General features: G+C 46.7%; 1 protein-coding gene across 5 annotated transcripts in view; it reads right to left on the reverse strand.

Moving 5' to 3' along the window:
- gria1b (glutamate receptor, ionotropic, AMPA 1b) overlaps positions 1 to 16420 on the reverse strand; it is a 41292-nt gene that overhangs the window by 5936 nt on the left and 18936 nt on the right. For all 5 annotated transcript variants that reach the window (XR_013122046.1, XR_013122045.1, XM_076979720.1 and 2 more), the window contains exons 5-13: positions 15953 to 16006; positions 13406 to 13564; positions 12851 to 13018; positions 12602 to 12706; positions 12204 to 12314; positions 10583 to 10789; positions 8133 to 8599; positions 809 to 1007; positions 297 to 544 (exon numbers count right to left, since the gene is read on the reverse strand). Coding sequence is in view for 3 of the 5 variants with exons in the window: in XM_076979720.1 (XP_076835835.1) it covers positions 297 to 544; positions 809 to 1007; positions 8133 to 8599; positions 10583 to 10789; positions 12204 to 12314; positions 12602 to 12706; positions 12851 to 13018; positions 13406 to 13564; positions 15953 to 16006 (1718 nt within the window). In the remaining 2 variants the exon portion in view is untranslated. The remainder of the gene's footprint in view (positions 1 to 296; positions 545 to 808; positions 1008 to 8132; positions 8600 to 10582; positions 10790 to 12203; positions 12315 to 12601; positions 12707 to 12850; positions 13019 to 13405; positions 13565 to 15952; positions 16007 to 16420) is intronic.

The raw sequence follows: 16420 nt of genomic DNA on the forward strand, positions 1-16420 counted from the left end.
AGTTTACTCAGGAAACCATATCTGAGTCATCAGATTAACTGATACTCAAACAACAAATGATATTTTCTTATCATAACAAAAGCTGATGAATCAGTGCCAAACCTAAGATTTCACATTTGGTGAGTTTGTTGTGTAATAAACAAAAACAACAATATCTAAATGACTTTTTGCTTTATTCTGTAATAACCAAACAATAATCTGTTTTCAGTGTAAACTCTCTACCCTTTATAGTCAAGGTCATTTTCAAAAGTAAGTGCTTGTTGGCTTTGGCTGGTTAGCCAGTGCGCTAATTTTACCTCAGGGCAGAGCCTTTGGGCGTGGCCACTCCATAGCCCTTGGAGTCCAGGTTGCCTCCGACCTTCATGGTGTCGCAGGGCTTGCGCTGTTCGATGTACTCGTTCATGGTGGACTCCAGGAGGTAGGCGTACTTGCCCTTGGACTTTCTCACTCTAACCACGCCCTCGTCAGTGGTTTTCACAAACACGGAGGGGTCTGCAGATTTCATGTAGGACCACATCTTCTCAAACACAGCTATCTTGGATCTCTGAGAGTGGAAACAAACAAAGATTTGTTTCCATATACATATACGTTTGAAGATGATTGAAAGATGGGAGTGAAGGGGCCATGAGAAAGCAACGTATTAGAGTTACAGATGATTCACATGTAATTGCTACCAATACTTGTACAGGAAATTCTTATGTATTTGAAATTTTTCAGTGTTGCTTAGCACAATTTCTCTATTTTTGCAATTTTAAGTACTGGAAAACACGTGACACATTTTATCCCTCAACTGAAGCTAATCTCTCACTCTGAAGAACTCTTTGGTGGATCCTCCATCCAAGGTCCCATATGCAATCTCAGTTTGCTTGGCCAGGTCTTCAGCGCTCTCTATGGGTGACACCATCCTCTCCACCGTGAGGAAGGCAGCCAGGTTAGCCGTGTATGAGGAGATGATGATGAGGGTGAAGAACCACCAGACACCCCCAACTATTCGACCAGAGAGTGACCTAAACCATGGAGACAGTGAGCTATTGTTAGATTACAACTACTGACTGACCAAAATAGGTAGTGAAGACAAGCAGCAGGCCTACTTACTCGATTTTGTTATAAACCAAAGGTATAAAGGTCTGTGTTATGCAACCTAACTGCTCTGAATAAATTAATAAAGTATGACAGGTTGGTGAGGCAATAACCACATGCCTGTATTTCATAAAAATCGTATTTTAGCCCTCAATAACCTAGAAATGAAAAGCTAGTTTCTCTTTAAGCAATTTTGGGGTTCTATTACTATTCTATTCTATTTTGTTCTACTAATAGTTTCAAAATTAGACCTCTAGGACAAGCAGGTGTCTGTGTTGATGACCTCCACCATCAAACTGTGGTTGTCTACCAGTGTTGGGGGGGTTTAGAAGTTGAAAAACAGGAACAAAAAATATTTGAAATGCTGTCATTCTTTTACAAATGTGTCAAATTCACACCACCTATCGCTGAAATCATAGTCACTGTCAGGTTCCTCCTTATATTCTCCAGTTGTTTTAAGCTCAGTTCCACATTATTTTCCTTCAGGTCTGCTGGTTCATTACGAAAAGCCAAACAGCACGTTACGAAAGGCGCTCACCCAATGGGCCTTGGGCACAGGCGTTTTAGACAGCAGACTGATGAAAGAGACCTGGTTAAAGACCAAACAGAGCAAAACCTTCCTTTATCTGTAGACTATTTATTTTAAAATGGCCTATTTCTTATTCTGAGATTCTGCCTCTGGACTTCAGTCCCTTATTTCTGATCAGCCTGATATGAGAAGAAGGAAAATAACAACAAGGAGAAAAAAATAAAATAAACTCTGTGTTTATATATTTGGAATATGTGGTGAACTTATATAATCTGAAGCTTATTTTATGTATTATGTATTTTTTCCTTTATAATACATTCAGGATTGCAGTACTCCAAGGGGATCAAAGCAGTGTTTGAAATCACAGTGATTTCCAGAGGGCTGAATTGAACATTTGATTGTTCTTTCTTTAGTGAAGTACATGAGAAAGAAATCCACAGTATTCTGCTTGTGAGGTGAGCATTCAGTAATGCTTCTCCAAACTCATACTCTGCACTACACCTGGAATCCTTCACATTCACATGGTTTTCTCTCCATATTCACATCAGTTCTGTTAAGTGCTTAGTCAAGCCTCTGCCATCCTTCTTGTCTGGAAAAAAATAATATATATCCATTATTCAAACTCATAAATCAACCTGTGGCACCTTACTATATTTTTCCTAGTAAAGTGTACACTTACAGTTACTCCCCACCTCAGATACATGAGTCTGTAGGTGTGTGTGTGTGTGTGTGTGTGTGTGTGTGTGTGTGTGTGTGTGTGTGTGTGTGTGTGTGTGTGTGTGTGACCTACTGTCGATGAGTGAAAAAGGATAGAACGTACAGCAGGAAATCTTCATGAGAACTGAAGCTTCTTTAAGTGTCTGCAAGAATTGTCTGCACCCCGTCTACATCAGCCTCCCCTCAGCCTTACAGGAGTTCTTTATTTGTTATCGTATGATTTAGAGCTCACACCTCACACTTCATCTAAAGGTGCAAATCATAAAACACCTGAGCAAGTAGAACAGCAGACAAAAAGTTCAGAGCACCATAACAAATGGTGTCAAACCACAAGAGGCCTGTTTCTGGATGTTTCAAAGGTGACTCACATCTCTTAACAGGAGGGACTGAAAGAGAGAGAAAGAGAGAGAGACCAAGAGAGATAGAAGGGAGACAAAAGACAAAACAGAGAGGTAAAAATAGACAAGTATGCTAAGTTGTGAAGATAAATCGGGCCCCTCTTAGGATTTGCCCAGCCAAAAAATAAATATATTAATAAACAGAAAAGTATATAAAAAGTATATATATTATATATCTCAATTTCTCTCTCTCTCTCTCTCTCTCTCTCTCTCTCTCTCTATATATATATATATATATATATATATATATATATATATATATATATATATATATATATATATATATATATATATATATATACATATATGCATGCGCCAAAGAGAACATCCTCCCCCACAGACCTCTTTCAAAACACAGAATCTCCTTTTTCTTTGAAAAAAATACATCCCTTCAACTGCTTGCATGACACCTTCAGCAGAGGCACGGGAGACACAGGTGACGCAGAGAGAGGGAACCACAAGTGAGGCAGAGGGAGACACAGGTGAGACAGAGATAGAGGAAGGCACAGATGAGGCAGAGATGCACAGAAGGAGGGAGATCCAGGTGAGGCACAGACAGAAGGAGAGACTGTAAAGGCAGAGAGAGAGAGGCAGAGAGAAAGAGAGCCCAGATGGAGAGAGGGAACAACCCCCCTTGCCTGACACCCTACCGCATAATTCAGCAGTGAAGCAGGGGGCACAGGAGAGGCAGAGAATGAGGGAGACACAGGGCAGAGGTAGAGGAGGAAGAGGAGAGGCAGAGAGATGAAAGCAAGGCAGTGAGAGAGAGAGAGAGAAAGAGAGAGAGAGAGAGAGAGAGAGGGGGAGCCCAGATGGAGAGAGGGAACAGCAGGGCACAGCAGCACTGATAGCGCCTACCAAAGGAGCCAAAATCCACCCATCCGCAGCCCTCTGTCTCACTCTCTGCACTTACGCCCGGCCCAGCTCTCCCTTCACATCTCTCTCCCTCTCCCTGCTCCACCCTCCTTCCTCCACCCTCCTTCCTCCGCTCCGCTGCCGTGAGGGGGGTTTCCAATCTTCTGGGTCCAGCACCTGGCTGGTCTGTCAATCGCACAGCAGTTGGGCCACTGATGAGCACAAAGAGGACCCAACTCCCGATCTCGGCAAAATGCCAACAACGCTCCAAACGTTCCACAACAGCAGTGCTGTGTCTCTCCCTTTTCTAAAGTAGCTTGTAGATGCCCAGAGCACTTCTCTGGATCTGTAAATAATTTGCAAATTAGGAAGGACGGCGGTACAGTAGGAAGAAATTTGCAGTAGCAGTAAAAGGAAGTTGACCTTTGGGGTGTGGGAGCTGTGTGTGGGAGGCGTTTGTGTGAGTGTGTGTGGAGGGGTTATGAAAGTATTTGAGGACGCTAACTGATGAGATGCTAACTAACCCAAATCCACCTAACAAAGGATCCGCATGGCTTAAGAGGGATGACTGCGGCTCATTAAATCTAGCAGCATATCGCTCAATATTATTCAAAACGTTAATGGGCTAACTAAACCTCTGAACACTGGCCCTCCCTATATTCAAAGCTCAAAAATGATTTTTAACAGAATTCCTCCGATCAAACGTGTGTGACTGCGCAGATACACGACTCTTTCTGCTGAAGTTAGCCCCTTCAGCTCATGCTGTCTGCTGTCTTCATCATTAGGGATATGGTGAAGGAGAGAGACAGGGAGCACTGTGACAAGCTAGCGAGCGTCCACACGCCCGTGCTTAGCGCTGGACATTCCCTCACAGCCGTGGTGGCAGGGTCACCTCCACAGTGGGGAAAGGCCCCAGGCTGATGTGTGTGTGTGTGTGTGTTGGGTGTGTGTGTGTGTGTTGGGTGTGTATGATGGGATAAATAGGGGTGGGGTATTTTTGAACGTGTTAAGAGTATATGGGAGGGAAATTTGAAATGACAGTTTGTGGCTCCCAGGGGAAGGGAGGCAGTCAGAATATGATCACGCTGGCCGTGAGGATGAGTGTCTCATACATGCACGCACGCACACACACATAGATACACAAACACAAACGATCTCTGTCTCTCTCGTTTATACATTCAGTCGCTAACGTACTCGAACGCATAAACATACGAACACACATGCACAGACACACGCCCTTCGCCGCATTTCACACTACACACTGCATATAACACTTCCTCGAGGTTTCAAACTTACTCATGCACACAGAGATGATCTGTGGACAATGTGACCTGTTCCAGAACTTACTGGGCCTCTAGTGCACCTGTGGGCATTGTGAAGCCTGTGCTATCGTAGTTCACACTGCATACATTACAGTGCCATGCACTGATACAATAATGCCCACATAACCTCATAATGCTTCATTATGAGAAAATGCGAGTGCCATCTAGATGAATAATGTATGTATGCAAACATTACCATAAAACCGGTTTAGTCAGAACAAACGATTTCCTATGGCACAGGAAATAAATCAGGAACAGTTAACGTCTACACTGAAATTATTCCGTAAGTGACGGTGTGAACTAAAACTCCATGGCATTCTCATTGGAGTCCATTCTGTTTCTTGGTGAAAACCTCAACAAGTGGATAAGCCCATTAAGGGGTAAAATAATAATGAGGTCGTCTAGAGAGACTATTGAAATAAATACACACTAAGGCACCAGGCACAGAGATTCCACTCTGCAGCAGGGACTACAGGCCAGTAATGTGTCTGCAGAGCAACAGTAAACGCATTATTGCATGTGGCAGTGTCAGAAAGCAGGAGATAAGCCAAGGAAAACGCCCTTGGATGGACGACAGAAGAACAGGAATAAGGAGGCCACAGATTACAAGACGTCGCTATCTCTGTGAGGGTTTTGCAGCACCTACCCAATCAACTCCACCGCTTGTTTGCAACCTCACGTACCTCACTTCTGCTCAGGGACGGGCTCGGCCTGACTGGGTAGGGGATCGTGGGGGTGGGGGAACATGTGAAACAGTGGGGGTGGTATGCAAGTGTGGTATGCAAGCCACACACCAGCACTACAAACACAAACATCCAACGCATACAAACTTAACAACATGAAAAGCAACAACAAAGAACATCTAACAAAAACCCCTGACACATGAATGAACATGTGGGGGCGGGGGAACGTGGGGGCGGGGGAACGTGAGGGGCGGGGGAACGTGGGGGCGGGGGGAACGTGAGGGGCGGGGGAACGTGGGGGCGGGGGGAACGTGAGGGGCGGGGGGAACGTGAGGGGCGGGGGAACGTGGGGGCGGGGGAACGTGAGGGGCGGGGGAACGTGGGGGCGGGGGAACTAAGTGGCTGCGTTTTTTCACCTTTATCAGTGTTGCAAGAAGAAATCCATTCACGCGTCTTATCAGATTAGGAAGCTAATCAGAGAATCAGAGAGGCTAACTGAGGTAACATGACCAGTGTGAGGAGGGGGGAGTGTTGTTTTCAGATGATAAAGTCCCCGTGAGCATGAGCTGACATGAATTACAATGCGAGCAGGCAGGGCTCTGAGTGGCAGCTCTGACATTTATCAAGGACAAACACTTTTTCTGTCATGGATAAATACTATAAGCAGTCTGTTGTGTGCTCCCTGCATATTACACACAGTGGGCTTTTCTGTTTTAGTGCTGGAGTCAAGACTTGGAATGGAATGCAGTACCAATTATTGAGTACTAATACTCACCGATACTCACAGACTGTGAAGCTGATGAGTATGATGTGTACAACAGAAACCTTACAGTGATAACCTTCATTCACCTTCGTAATCCGCCTAACGACAACACGACACGCCCACGATGAACAGAGCTCACCCATTTGCTCTTCACAGCCTGAGGAGGATGGGCAGATTACCCTCTCTGAGGCCATGGAGGAGAGACAGTAAGTGTTCGGGTGAGTTCCTCCATCTCTGTGCTGAGGGAGGAGATGATTCAGAATCAACCCTCTCCAGAGTCACTCAATCCCTTCATCCTTGCCTGAGGTGACACCAGTGCAGGCGAGCGTCTCCCTCAGCGCACACAAGTCCTGAGGAACTACCCCTCCCCCCACCCTACCCCTTTGTAATTGGCCAATAAGCACAGATCAAAGGCTTCTGTGAAGATTTCATTAAGGCCTTCTGGCTGACACCAAGTTCAGCCCCAATTAGCCGATCAAAACCGGACATCAAGAAAAAAAAAAAAAACTTCTGCAGCTGTTCAGCCCGTGTGGTGAGGGGAGCCCTGGGAGGAACAGACAACACATACCCACGACACACTCAGGCACATCTGTCATGGCTGCCTCACCGAGATCGCAGTCTAATTCCAGCACTCCGGCTCCATCTCCCCGGGCCTGATGGCACGCATGTCCTACCTAAATGTCAAACGGTGACGGAGGAACCAGCACTTCCGGAGGCTCGGGGACAATAATGAGGGTAGAGAGTAGAGGCGATGGAGGTGCGGCAGAGGCAGTGGTGCCCGCACGAACCCGCCAGTGCTCCCGCTGTAATGACTAACAGCGAGGGGAAAATCACGGCGTGGGTGTCAGCACCGCCGGAGGGTCGGGTGTGCCGCGGGTCAGGAGCGTGCCAAGCGATAGGTCAGAGGACACGTAGCCGGGGGAGGGGGCGTGCTGTCGTTGGGAATCGGAGCACAGTCGGAGTGGAAACGCCTCTTTTGGAAGCCAGAGACCTCGATGATGACGCGAACGGTAGGAGTGAAAGGCGCCATGAGCAAGATGGATGACGGCTTTTAATTACTACCGTGCCTCTGTTCGTCTGCGGCAAGTTACGGCCTCTTTGCTACATGATCCCTGGTTTACGAAAACCTCAACTGTGGATGCATAAAAGAAACTAAAAATGTCATCATCCCCCCTTCATCTTTCACTTATTCTACCAGTAGCTTGTCTGGTAAGCACAACAGAACAAACGCTGTCTCACAACTAACATTAATTTTCGGGCCTAGCGAATCCAAAGCAGCTCGGCAGCCCTCGTGGCCCAGCAGTATTCTCAAAGCCCGGATATCCCTGATCCTCAGACATGTTCGGGTTTACGTGGTGTCTCGAGCCGATCTATTAATCCCGAGCAGGAGGTTTTGTTTGCAGCCGGAGGATTTCAAAACCAACACAAATCTTTGCTCATTACTCAGACACTCTTCCCATGGCATGGCCGTTTTTTTTCAGGCTCCTTGTGCTGCATCTCCGTCATACTGTCTCACACCTTTACTCTCCTTAAATATACACATTTTAAATATAATTATTATATTTTAATTATAATATACGCATATATAGTTTTTGAATATATGCTTGAGTTTTGCAATTTTAAAATGATTATAGGTTTAGATTGGATGTAACTGTACACATTTAAAAAGCTACTCTTTATTTTTGTGGACATCGTTGTTGAACGGCGCTGCCCTTTTTGGCTGCGGTAATCGTCACACCTCCACCCCACTGTCTGCGGGATGAAATCCAAGATGGCGGTGCTCACCTGGGTGAGATGTCACAGCCTTGCTGCATGAAGGCCCCCAAGGAGAACCACAGACTGTTGAAGATGCCGAACTCGTTGGTGTGCTCGGGCGGCTTGTCCTGCTTGTCCTGCTGCGTGGGGCTCTGGGCGCGCGGGCCCTGCGACGGCGAGCGGCTGGCGGCCTCGGGCGAGGGCGTGGCCGCGGTCCCCTGCTGCTCCCCGCCCTCGTCCGCCTCGTCTCCGTGCCACTCGTACGGGCTGAAGCGGCTGACCAGGAAGAGCACCACGCTCACGCCGATGTAGGCGAACACGATGCACATCCAGATCTCGTAGGCCAGCGGGTCCAGGAAGGAGAACACGCCCGGCTTGGACTTGGTGGGCTTCTTGATCATGATGGAGATGCCCAGGCTCATGAAGGGCTTGGAGAAGTCGATGACCTCTTCCCGCACCAGCGTGATGGTGAGCGGTGCCACCGCCACGTCCGCTTTCTGCACAACACACGACAACCAGCAGCAGGTAGAACGTCTTCACCATCCCCGCCCATATAATACATGCTGGTACACCTCTAAACACAAGGTAGATGTTTAAAATAGCAAAGAAAATATGGTAAGACTCATAATAAGTATACAATGGGAGATTTAAATGTCCTTTTCTTTTTAGTATATCACAAGTACATCATAACTCAAAATCATCAAATGCATCAAAAACAAAGACTTTAGGCTCTCAATTGGAAGGGTGGGGGTTTTAATCCCGGCTCTGTCATACCGCCACTGTTCGATCTTTAACCGCACCAGGGGTACAATACGTACAAAATGGCTGACCCTATGTTCTGACCCCAGCTTCCAAAAATGCTAGGAGATGTGAAGAGAAGCATTTCACTATACTGTACATGTGTATATGTATATATGACAAAATAAAGGCATTCCAACTGGCTTAGTCCTCCTTGGTATGCAGTACTCCTGTTTAATATGATAGTCTTCCCTGAAATGTCACTTCACATTAAGACTGATGCTGGTGTCAGTCCCACAGCCTGCTCTCTCAGTGGAGAGGCATTCTGAGAAGAGTCCTTCATACAGCACTGGTGTCCAGGCTGCGTAATAATGCCACGCTTTCTATTCACTCTCTGAAGGAGGCACTTAGTCACACTGCTTGACCTGACTGGTACTCAGCCTGCACGGATGCATTCTCCATCCTGGGATAACAATACCAGCATCTGGAAGTCTGAAAAAGGGAACATTCATGACGTCTGTCCCATTTTTCCATGTCAACGGCCATTCCCAACCCTGCAGCTGTCCATCCTTAATCAGTCTGCATGGAAAGCAACGGCCTGCCCAAACTGCAGAAGGCGGGCTGTGACAGGACAGGCTGTGACAGGGTTCAGGACAGGGTTCAGGACAGGGTTCAGGACAGGACAAAGCTCTTGGATATATAACACCGCAGGCAAAAAGCATCGCAGACTTGTTGCTCTTAGCTGGACAAAGTGTAGTCTCCTTCTGGCCTCGCTGGGGCACCAGCACCCCACACATCCTCTTCACTAGATATTTGTGTCAAAGTAACAGACAGTGGGGAACGTGGAAATCACTCCCACCGGTGAGTGAGAAATGGTGAAGTTACGGTATGAAACACATAGGGTGTTATGTGCCCCAAGTGTTAGCAAAGATTCATAGAAGAGACTGCTGCCACTCCACAGAGCTTACAAAGCACTGAGTCAGTCCAAGAAGCTGATATTATTTACCTTCATTTAAAGGATTCCTGGAACTGTCATGACAGACTGGGTTGCAGTATGCCAAGAGTTACTGTAAGAACACTTTAGTCTAGAAAGTCGCTCGTGTTTGCCTACAGCCAAAAAATTGGACTCAAACATAAGATAACAGACAAATCCCATTATAGTTAGTTGGAAAATTACCTTCTAGCAGCATTTTATTAGAAATGTGGATTTATTGAAGACAGAAGTTTCTTAGAGTTAAGAAACTATAGCCCTATTCCCATGCCCTGTTTGTGGTAGTCATCCTCCTACCCTTCATCAGTAGTTGGTTCTGACCACAGTAATGCTCCTGGCTGGAGAGATTTGGGTAGCAGCCCAGCTCAGCATCACGATGGACATGTGTAACATCTGCAGATCCTGATCCACTCATACCAGCTCAGAACCAACTAGCATGCCACTGTCAGCATCTCTGCAGGGTTCAGACTGCCTCAGAGACTCGTACCTGTGCTCCTGTGGTCAGAACCTGACCGTGATTAACAGTGATGACAGAAACTGTGGGCTGCTGACAAACTCTTTATAGCCACAGATGGGCTGCGCTCTATGATGGTATACCTATAAGATGCACTTATATGACAACTATTAGACAAGGCATGTAACATGTAGCATACAACTGAACTACGGCTGAATCTGATGTTCATGGAAACATCAGCCTTAGAGGTGCATGGCTCTAACATGGAGGGCCTGTAAGCAGGACAAGGCCACCTACCCCGTACACCAGCTCGCCGACCATGCCGTTCCACATTTTGGTGTCCGGGTCGCGGGCTCCGTACTTGCCGTCAGTGACGAGCTCGAGGCGGTACTGGTAGCCCACGTGCTTGGCGATCTCAGCGGCGAGCTCCACGCAGTAGCCCTCGTACTTGTCGTTCCCAACGAACTGCTCATGGTTCTTCTTCAACATCACATATGGGGACTCCTGAGGTGGGGGGGTCAGGAGGGAGTGCATTTAGAGAGAGTGGAAGATCACAACGGAGACGCAAGATGGTGGACATTCCTTCTGAGGGCGTCAGGGGCCATTTGTTCTCCGTCCTGGATGTGATCATCTAGATGGACGTTGCCCTCTGCCCTCTGCTGAAGTGAGGGACTCTTCTAGATATGGGCTTATCATTTCTGGCCAGAGGACCATACAACTGCTACATCACGGAAGTCACATGGAACCCTTAAAGTGCTGAAGTGAGGTGAAATATCCTTAAGGAGAAACAGAGTTATGTTAAATGAGGTCAGTGTGAGGAATAGAGCGGACTGATCTGTTGCCAACTGGGATATCTGATGCCTGCAAACAGTGAGTGAGACTAGCACGGTGTGCTCATAATGGGCAGAGGAGCAGAAGATCACCTCCCAAGAGCTGCGCAAAGTAGGTGCATTAAAAGAGCTTGATGGAGGTGGTGCTAGTCGGGGCGGTGGAGGTCAGGGTGGTGGTGGTTGGGGGCTGAGGGGTTGTGTGCGGGGTGGAGAGACTGACGTGGTAAGGTTTCCTCAAGGGAGGTGGAGAAGTGTCAACCTCTGAGGTGCTCATCTGCTTATATCTGCTTATAGCCCTGTGCTGTACCACTGCAGAGGTGAGGGGTTATGAAAAGCACCTCCGGGCTGCCCATGGCCAGGAGTCATCAAAAATGCAGCTGTCTCTTTTGGGGAAATGGAGAGAGGAGAGACACTCCCAACCCCTCCAAACCCTCAGGCCCCCCAAAAAACACAAAACAACAACACACCAGCCAATTCTACGTTCCTGCCAGTTCAGAAACATGCTGCTTACTGGAATTAGTGTGAAGTCTCATTTTTTGAAAACAGTAAAAGGTGATATTGTGTACAGTATTGGTACATACTAAACCCCATTAAGAAGTAGCTTCATTTGATATGTCAACAGACAATGGAGTGGTTAGAAAATGTGAGATCAGACCTGTTTTTGTAAAGACAGAGCCAGTACATGAGAGAGAGCTAGCATGTGTTTTCACCCAGAGTGAATGCAGTGTGTGGAATACCATTCAGTTATCACAGCTACTACCAGGACTTCCTCTTTCTTGTCTTCTCTCTCTCTCTATCTATCTATCTCTCACTTTCTCTATCTCTCTGGCTCACACACATACACAGAAACAGAAACAGAGGTAGACCCAGACGCACATGCCCCCTGCTGCTGACAAACGGCGGCAACTAATGAATCCCTCCGAAGAGAGCTGTGCTCTTGAAAATGGGAGCAGGAGCAGGTGTGGTCTGTGGCGCTCAAACAGAGAGACGGGGCCAGGATGAAGCGCTTGTCTAAGACGAGGGTCAAAGGGAACCAAATCAGACACACCTCGCTGGGACACAACAGAGACAGGGCGAGAGACACCTACGAGAATGGTGGTGACTATATAGGTCCTGTTCTGCAGGCCGAGAGTCTCGTTGATCACGTGGGCCGACGTCGCAGTGCTCACATACTTCTCGTTCTCGTTCCAGTAGCCCACCTGCAGCCAGAGTAGAGGGGCGTCAGGAGCGTCAAGAAGCAGAGGAACTTAACTTCATAAGAAGAAGGGCCATCCCAGCCCTTGGTCCACCTATGGTTAAACCAACCACAGACTCTGAGGTGGCCGAGGGAAATGCAGAGATATTTGGCACAATCCCCAAAATGTTCACAACCATTAGCATCCAGTCACTGTAAGAGTCATGTACAATATATACTGACACCATGGTTGTTGAAAAGGAGAAAGTTCTACACTGGGAGTTTCGGGACTCAGATGTAAATGTCTGTTACCTTTTTGGGCCCACTTGGGCCAAGCTCCATAACGCTGACGGTGAAGTTCGTCCGATGCCCTTTCTCATTGAACTGGACGTGACCTGTTAAGCCTTCTAACTGCACCTGGGACATGAGAGATGCATCTTATATAAACCCACCAATTGGCAAACCTCATGTGCTCCTACCCGTATGCATCACAGAACATAATTCCCCTTAGTTACAGGCAGCCTGCAGCTTTAGGCCTTGATCTCCAGGGGGGGACCTTACCTGCTGCAAGGCCCTCTGGATGTCGATGCCTTGACCCCAAGGGGCCGGCGGGTTGGCCAGGCACTCGCCTGCGTTGCCACGGCGAGAGATGTCGATGCGCTGCTTCCTGAGGTTTTGGAAAGCGGTGGCCATGATGCTCACGCCATCATAGGTCAGCGCTCCTGTGTACTGTGCATGTCCGCACAGACAGCAGAGAAAGATACAGATGACCAAAGAGGACGAGGCAGAGCTCAGAACAGAGTCCCACGCCACATAGCTGACTGTGTTCACCGCTCTGATGCTTCCGGTTCAATTTGATAATTAAAGGATTAGGTATAGTGGTTCCAGAGCTGCCAACACTCCGATAGCCCTAGTCACAAGCAGTCAACCCCATAAGCATTACTTTCAGAAATAGAAATGCTTAGAAACTGAGGGACTAGGGTCAGCGTTTCATATTACATCAGGGCAATCAATCTACATATGGGAATCCAGCTCTGTAAGTTCCCATAATTCTCTGCTATCTGTGAGGTCAGTGGCAAGACATCTTAATGAAACAGTAGTCACGTCATATCTCACCTTAAGCCTTCTTTTAGGACTCTTGAGGTCTTTGCTGTCAAACTCCAGCCACTCCTGAATGGTCCTGCTGACCATGGGCTCTGTGTAGTTCATCAGCTGGAAGCCTGTCACATTGGCACCACCCTTACTGAACTCGGTGAAGTTCATGTCCAGAAAACCCTGACAGCAAAAAAAAAAAACAAAACAAAAACAAAATAAACAAACCAGGGTGAACATCAGCAGGAACAAGTTCAGAAGCTCCACATTCTACCGCAGACACTACCGAGAACCTGTATTTAAAGAAATTACACTGTTATTCCAAATACAAGGCAATATCACGGTCGCGGAAGAAATGACAACTTTAAAGCTGTGCCCTTAACATGTTTCAAACAGTGATTAAGGAAAAGTGTAGGTTTATTCAAAAGGCAGCCTATTCCAGTAATGAAGCAGGTGTGGGCTAATCCCATTTAGGAGTTAATTATAACGTGTGCTAGTCTTTTACAGAATGTGCAGCGGAGAGAAAAAACCCCGCTATGCCTGAACTGGCTCAGAAAAACCCAAACACACAATCTCTCTCAGCTCGAGCCCGCCTTGTCCGTCTTCCTCAACACCGAACGGAGTGGGCTGAAGGTAGACTGGCACAGAGACAATAGAAGATGTGAAAATATAACAGACAATCAATGAGCGTGTTCTGCACCAAATTACATAATCTGATGCCGGTGTGTTGTTCAACACCCCAGAGACTGGAACATTTAGAACTAATGATACGATCATTTCCACAGAGAATATACATGCAGGGTACGTCTCAGGTTTTGTGTGATAACAACACATTTTGTGTGTGTGTGTGTGTGTGTGTGGGGGGGGGGATTCCTCAGGCGAACCCATGGGTTTTTCTCACACAGAAAGTGTTGCATCCTCACAGCCTTTATTATCGTCATTATTTATGGACTGACATCTTTTTTCATTATTGCTGAATCTAATTTTGCAGCAGACTAGAAAGCATTTTGGGGAAATCTTTGTCACCTTCACTAATCACAGTTATGCATTTCACAGAACTGAACTGAATCTGGACCACAATGTGCCCATTTACCTAGACAGGATTTTTCAACATCCGTGTGTGTGTGTGTGTGTGTGTGTGTGTGTGTAAGAGAGATAGAGAGAGAGAGAGGGAGGGAGGGAATTCAAACACAGAATTCTCCTCTTAAAACAATCCAGCTCATGATCTATGTCTTTGATTGGGCTGCATCTTTTGGGTGAGTATTTCTATGTATTTTAAGTATTTCTATGCAGTATTATTTCTACACAGTATTGCCTAAAGAACGAATTGTTGCAATTTCTCTGGCCTGTAATGTATGATCTTTGTACCTCAACCTCCTAAGACTGAAAGCTGTAGGACTGATTTTTATAACACTTCTAACACCCAGTGAGAGCTGAACTTTATCTTACAAACAGTCCAACCTTTGATCTGTGGAATTTATCAAGAAGGCAAGACAACGTAAGCAATTAGTCTGCAGCACAATAAATCCAATTTTTATGTTATGACTTTTTACAATGGTTCTGAATACATTATAATTATATATTCATAGATGACTGTGTCAAAAATACTGTACTGACGCAATAAAAAAAAGAGCAGTCAATAAATGCTCAAATAAACACTGACAATAGGGATAATGTCAGACGTAGTGTCCTTAAGCAGCAACATTCAAACTTACAGTGTTTATTCCAAACCTTCCAGAAAGATGTGATTGAAGTCAAGAGACTCTTGTTTTGGGTGGGAATTAGCTTTCTTAACAAAAAGCCAACATGGCTCAGTTTCAATTTTACGTGAGTAAAATTATATACCACATACTGATATGTGGACAGTGTCAATTACAGTGACTGATTTCTTCTGGGTTTTGAAAAGAAAGAAACAAAGAAACAAACCAGGTGCTGGAAGCATAAAAGAAGAAATCATCAGCCTTCCTAATCCACCACTCCTCTGAACACACACACACACACACACACACACACACGCGCGCGCGCACATGCACACACACACACGCACACACACACACACACACACACACACACACACACGCGCGCACATGCACACACACACACACACACACGCGCACATGCACACACACGCACACACACACACACACACACACACACACACACACACACACACACACACACACACACACACACACACACACACACACACACTAACATGCATATTCACATGCAAAAACACATACTTACATGCACACACACACCCACACACAAGCACCCCCACAGCTGCAGAAGAAAAGACGTCTGATGCCGATCCTTCCAGAAGAGGCGAGGACGATCATTCCCAGGCCCAGCGGGTACTGAGCAATCTGTCTGCATTGTGTTCTGCATTTAAAAAGTGCAGGTGCTCCGGTCAAGCCGCGCTGAAGGAGAGCGTGTACAGCAAAGTACCGGCCCACCACTACCCATCTGCCACACAGCACACTCCGTGGCTAATGTACCCGAGACAACCTGACCAGCTGCACCCTAAAGAGTGTGGAAGAATTCAGTGTCTGTGGCCGTAGGAGCACTTACCAGATTTGCCATTATAAAGTGGTAATTCTTCAAATTCTTTCTTTGTGCTGCAATCTGGAAATCGAGAAATAACACAAGACATTTGAACACGTTTTAACACAAGAATAACAACCTAAGAAACAAGACATTCTGGGTTCCTCCTCTGCAGAGACCTGCGTTCGGTTGGTAATTGTGCCACTTTCAGCATGGCATCCCAGCAGGAGATGAATTGGTCCTGTAGGAGTTCTCTGTGCACCTCTGGACCCCCCCACCACCCCCCACCCACGCATGTGGAGTATCTGTGCTTGGCAGAACACAAGGGCATCTGGAGTTGCACAGGGTGGTCCAGGGATTTGGCATCTCTCACCATGGGAAGCTTAGTAATAGGCCTTAATGACTAAATGTGCACCATGACTGTACACGCGCACACACACACACACACACACACACACTCACACACTCTCACACACATACACAACTGTGAGCAGT

This window comes from Brachyhypopomus gauderio, chromosome 18, assembly GCF_052324685.1.
Source record: "Brachyhypopomus gauderio isolate BG-103 chromosome 18, BGAUD_0.2, whole genome shotgun sequence".
NCBI lineage: Eukaryota > Metazoa > Chordata > Actinopteri > Gymnotiformes > Hypopomidae > Brachyhypopomus > Brachyhypopomus gauderio.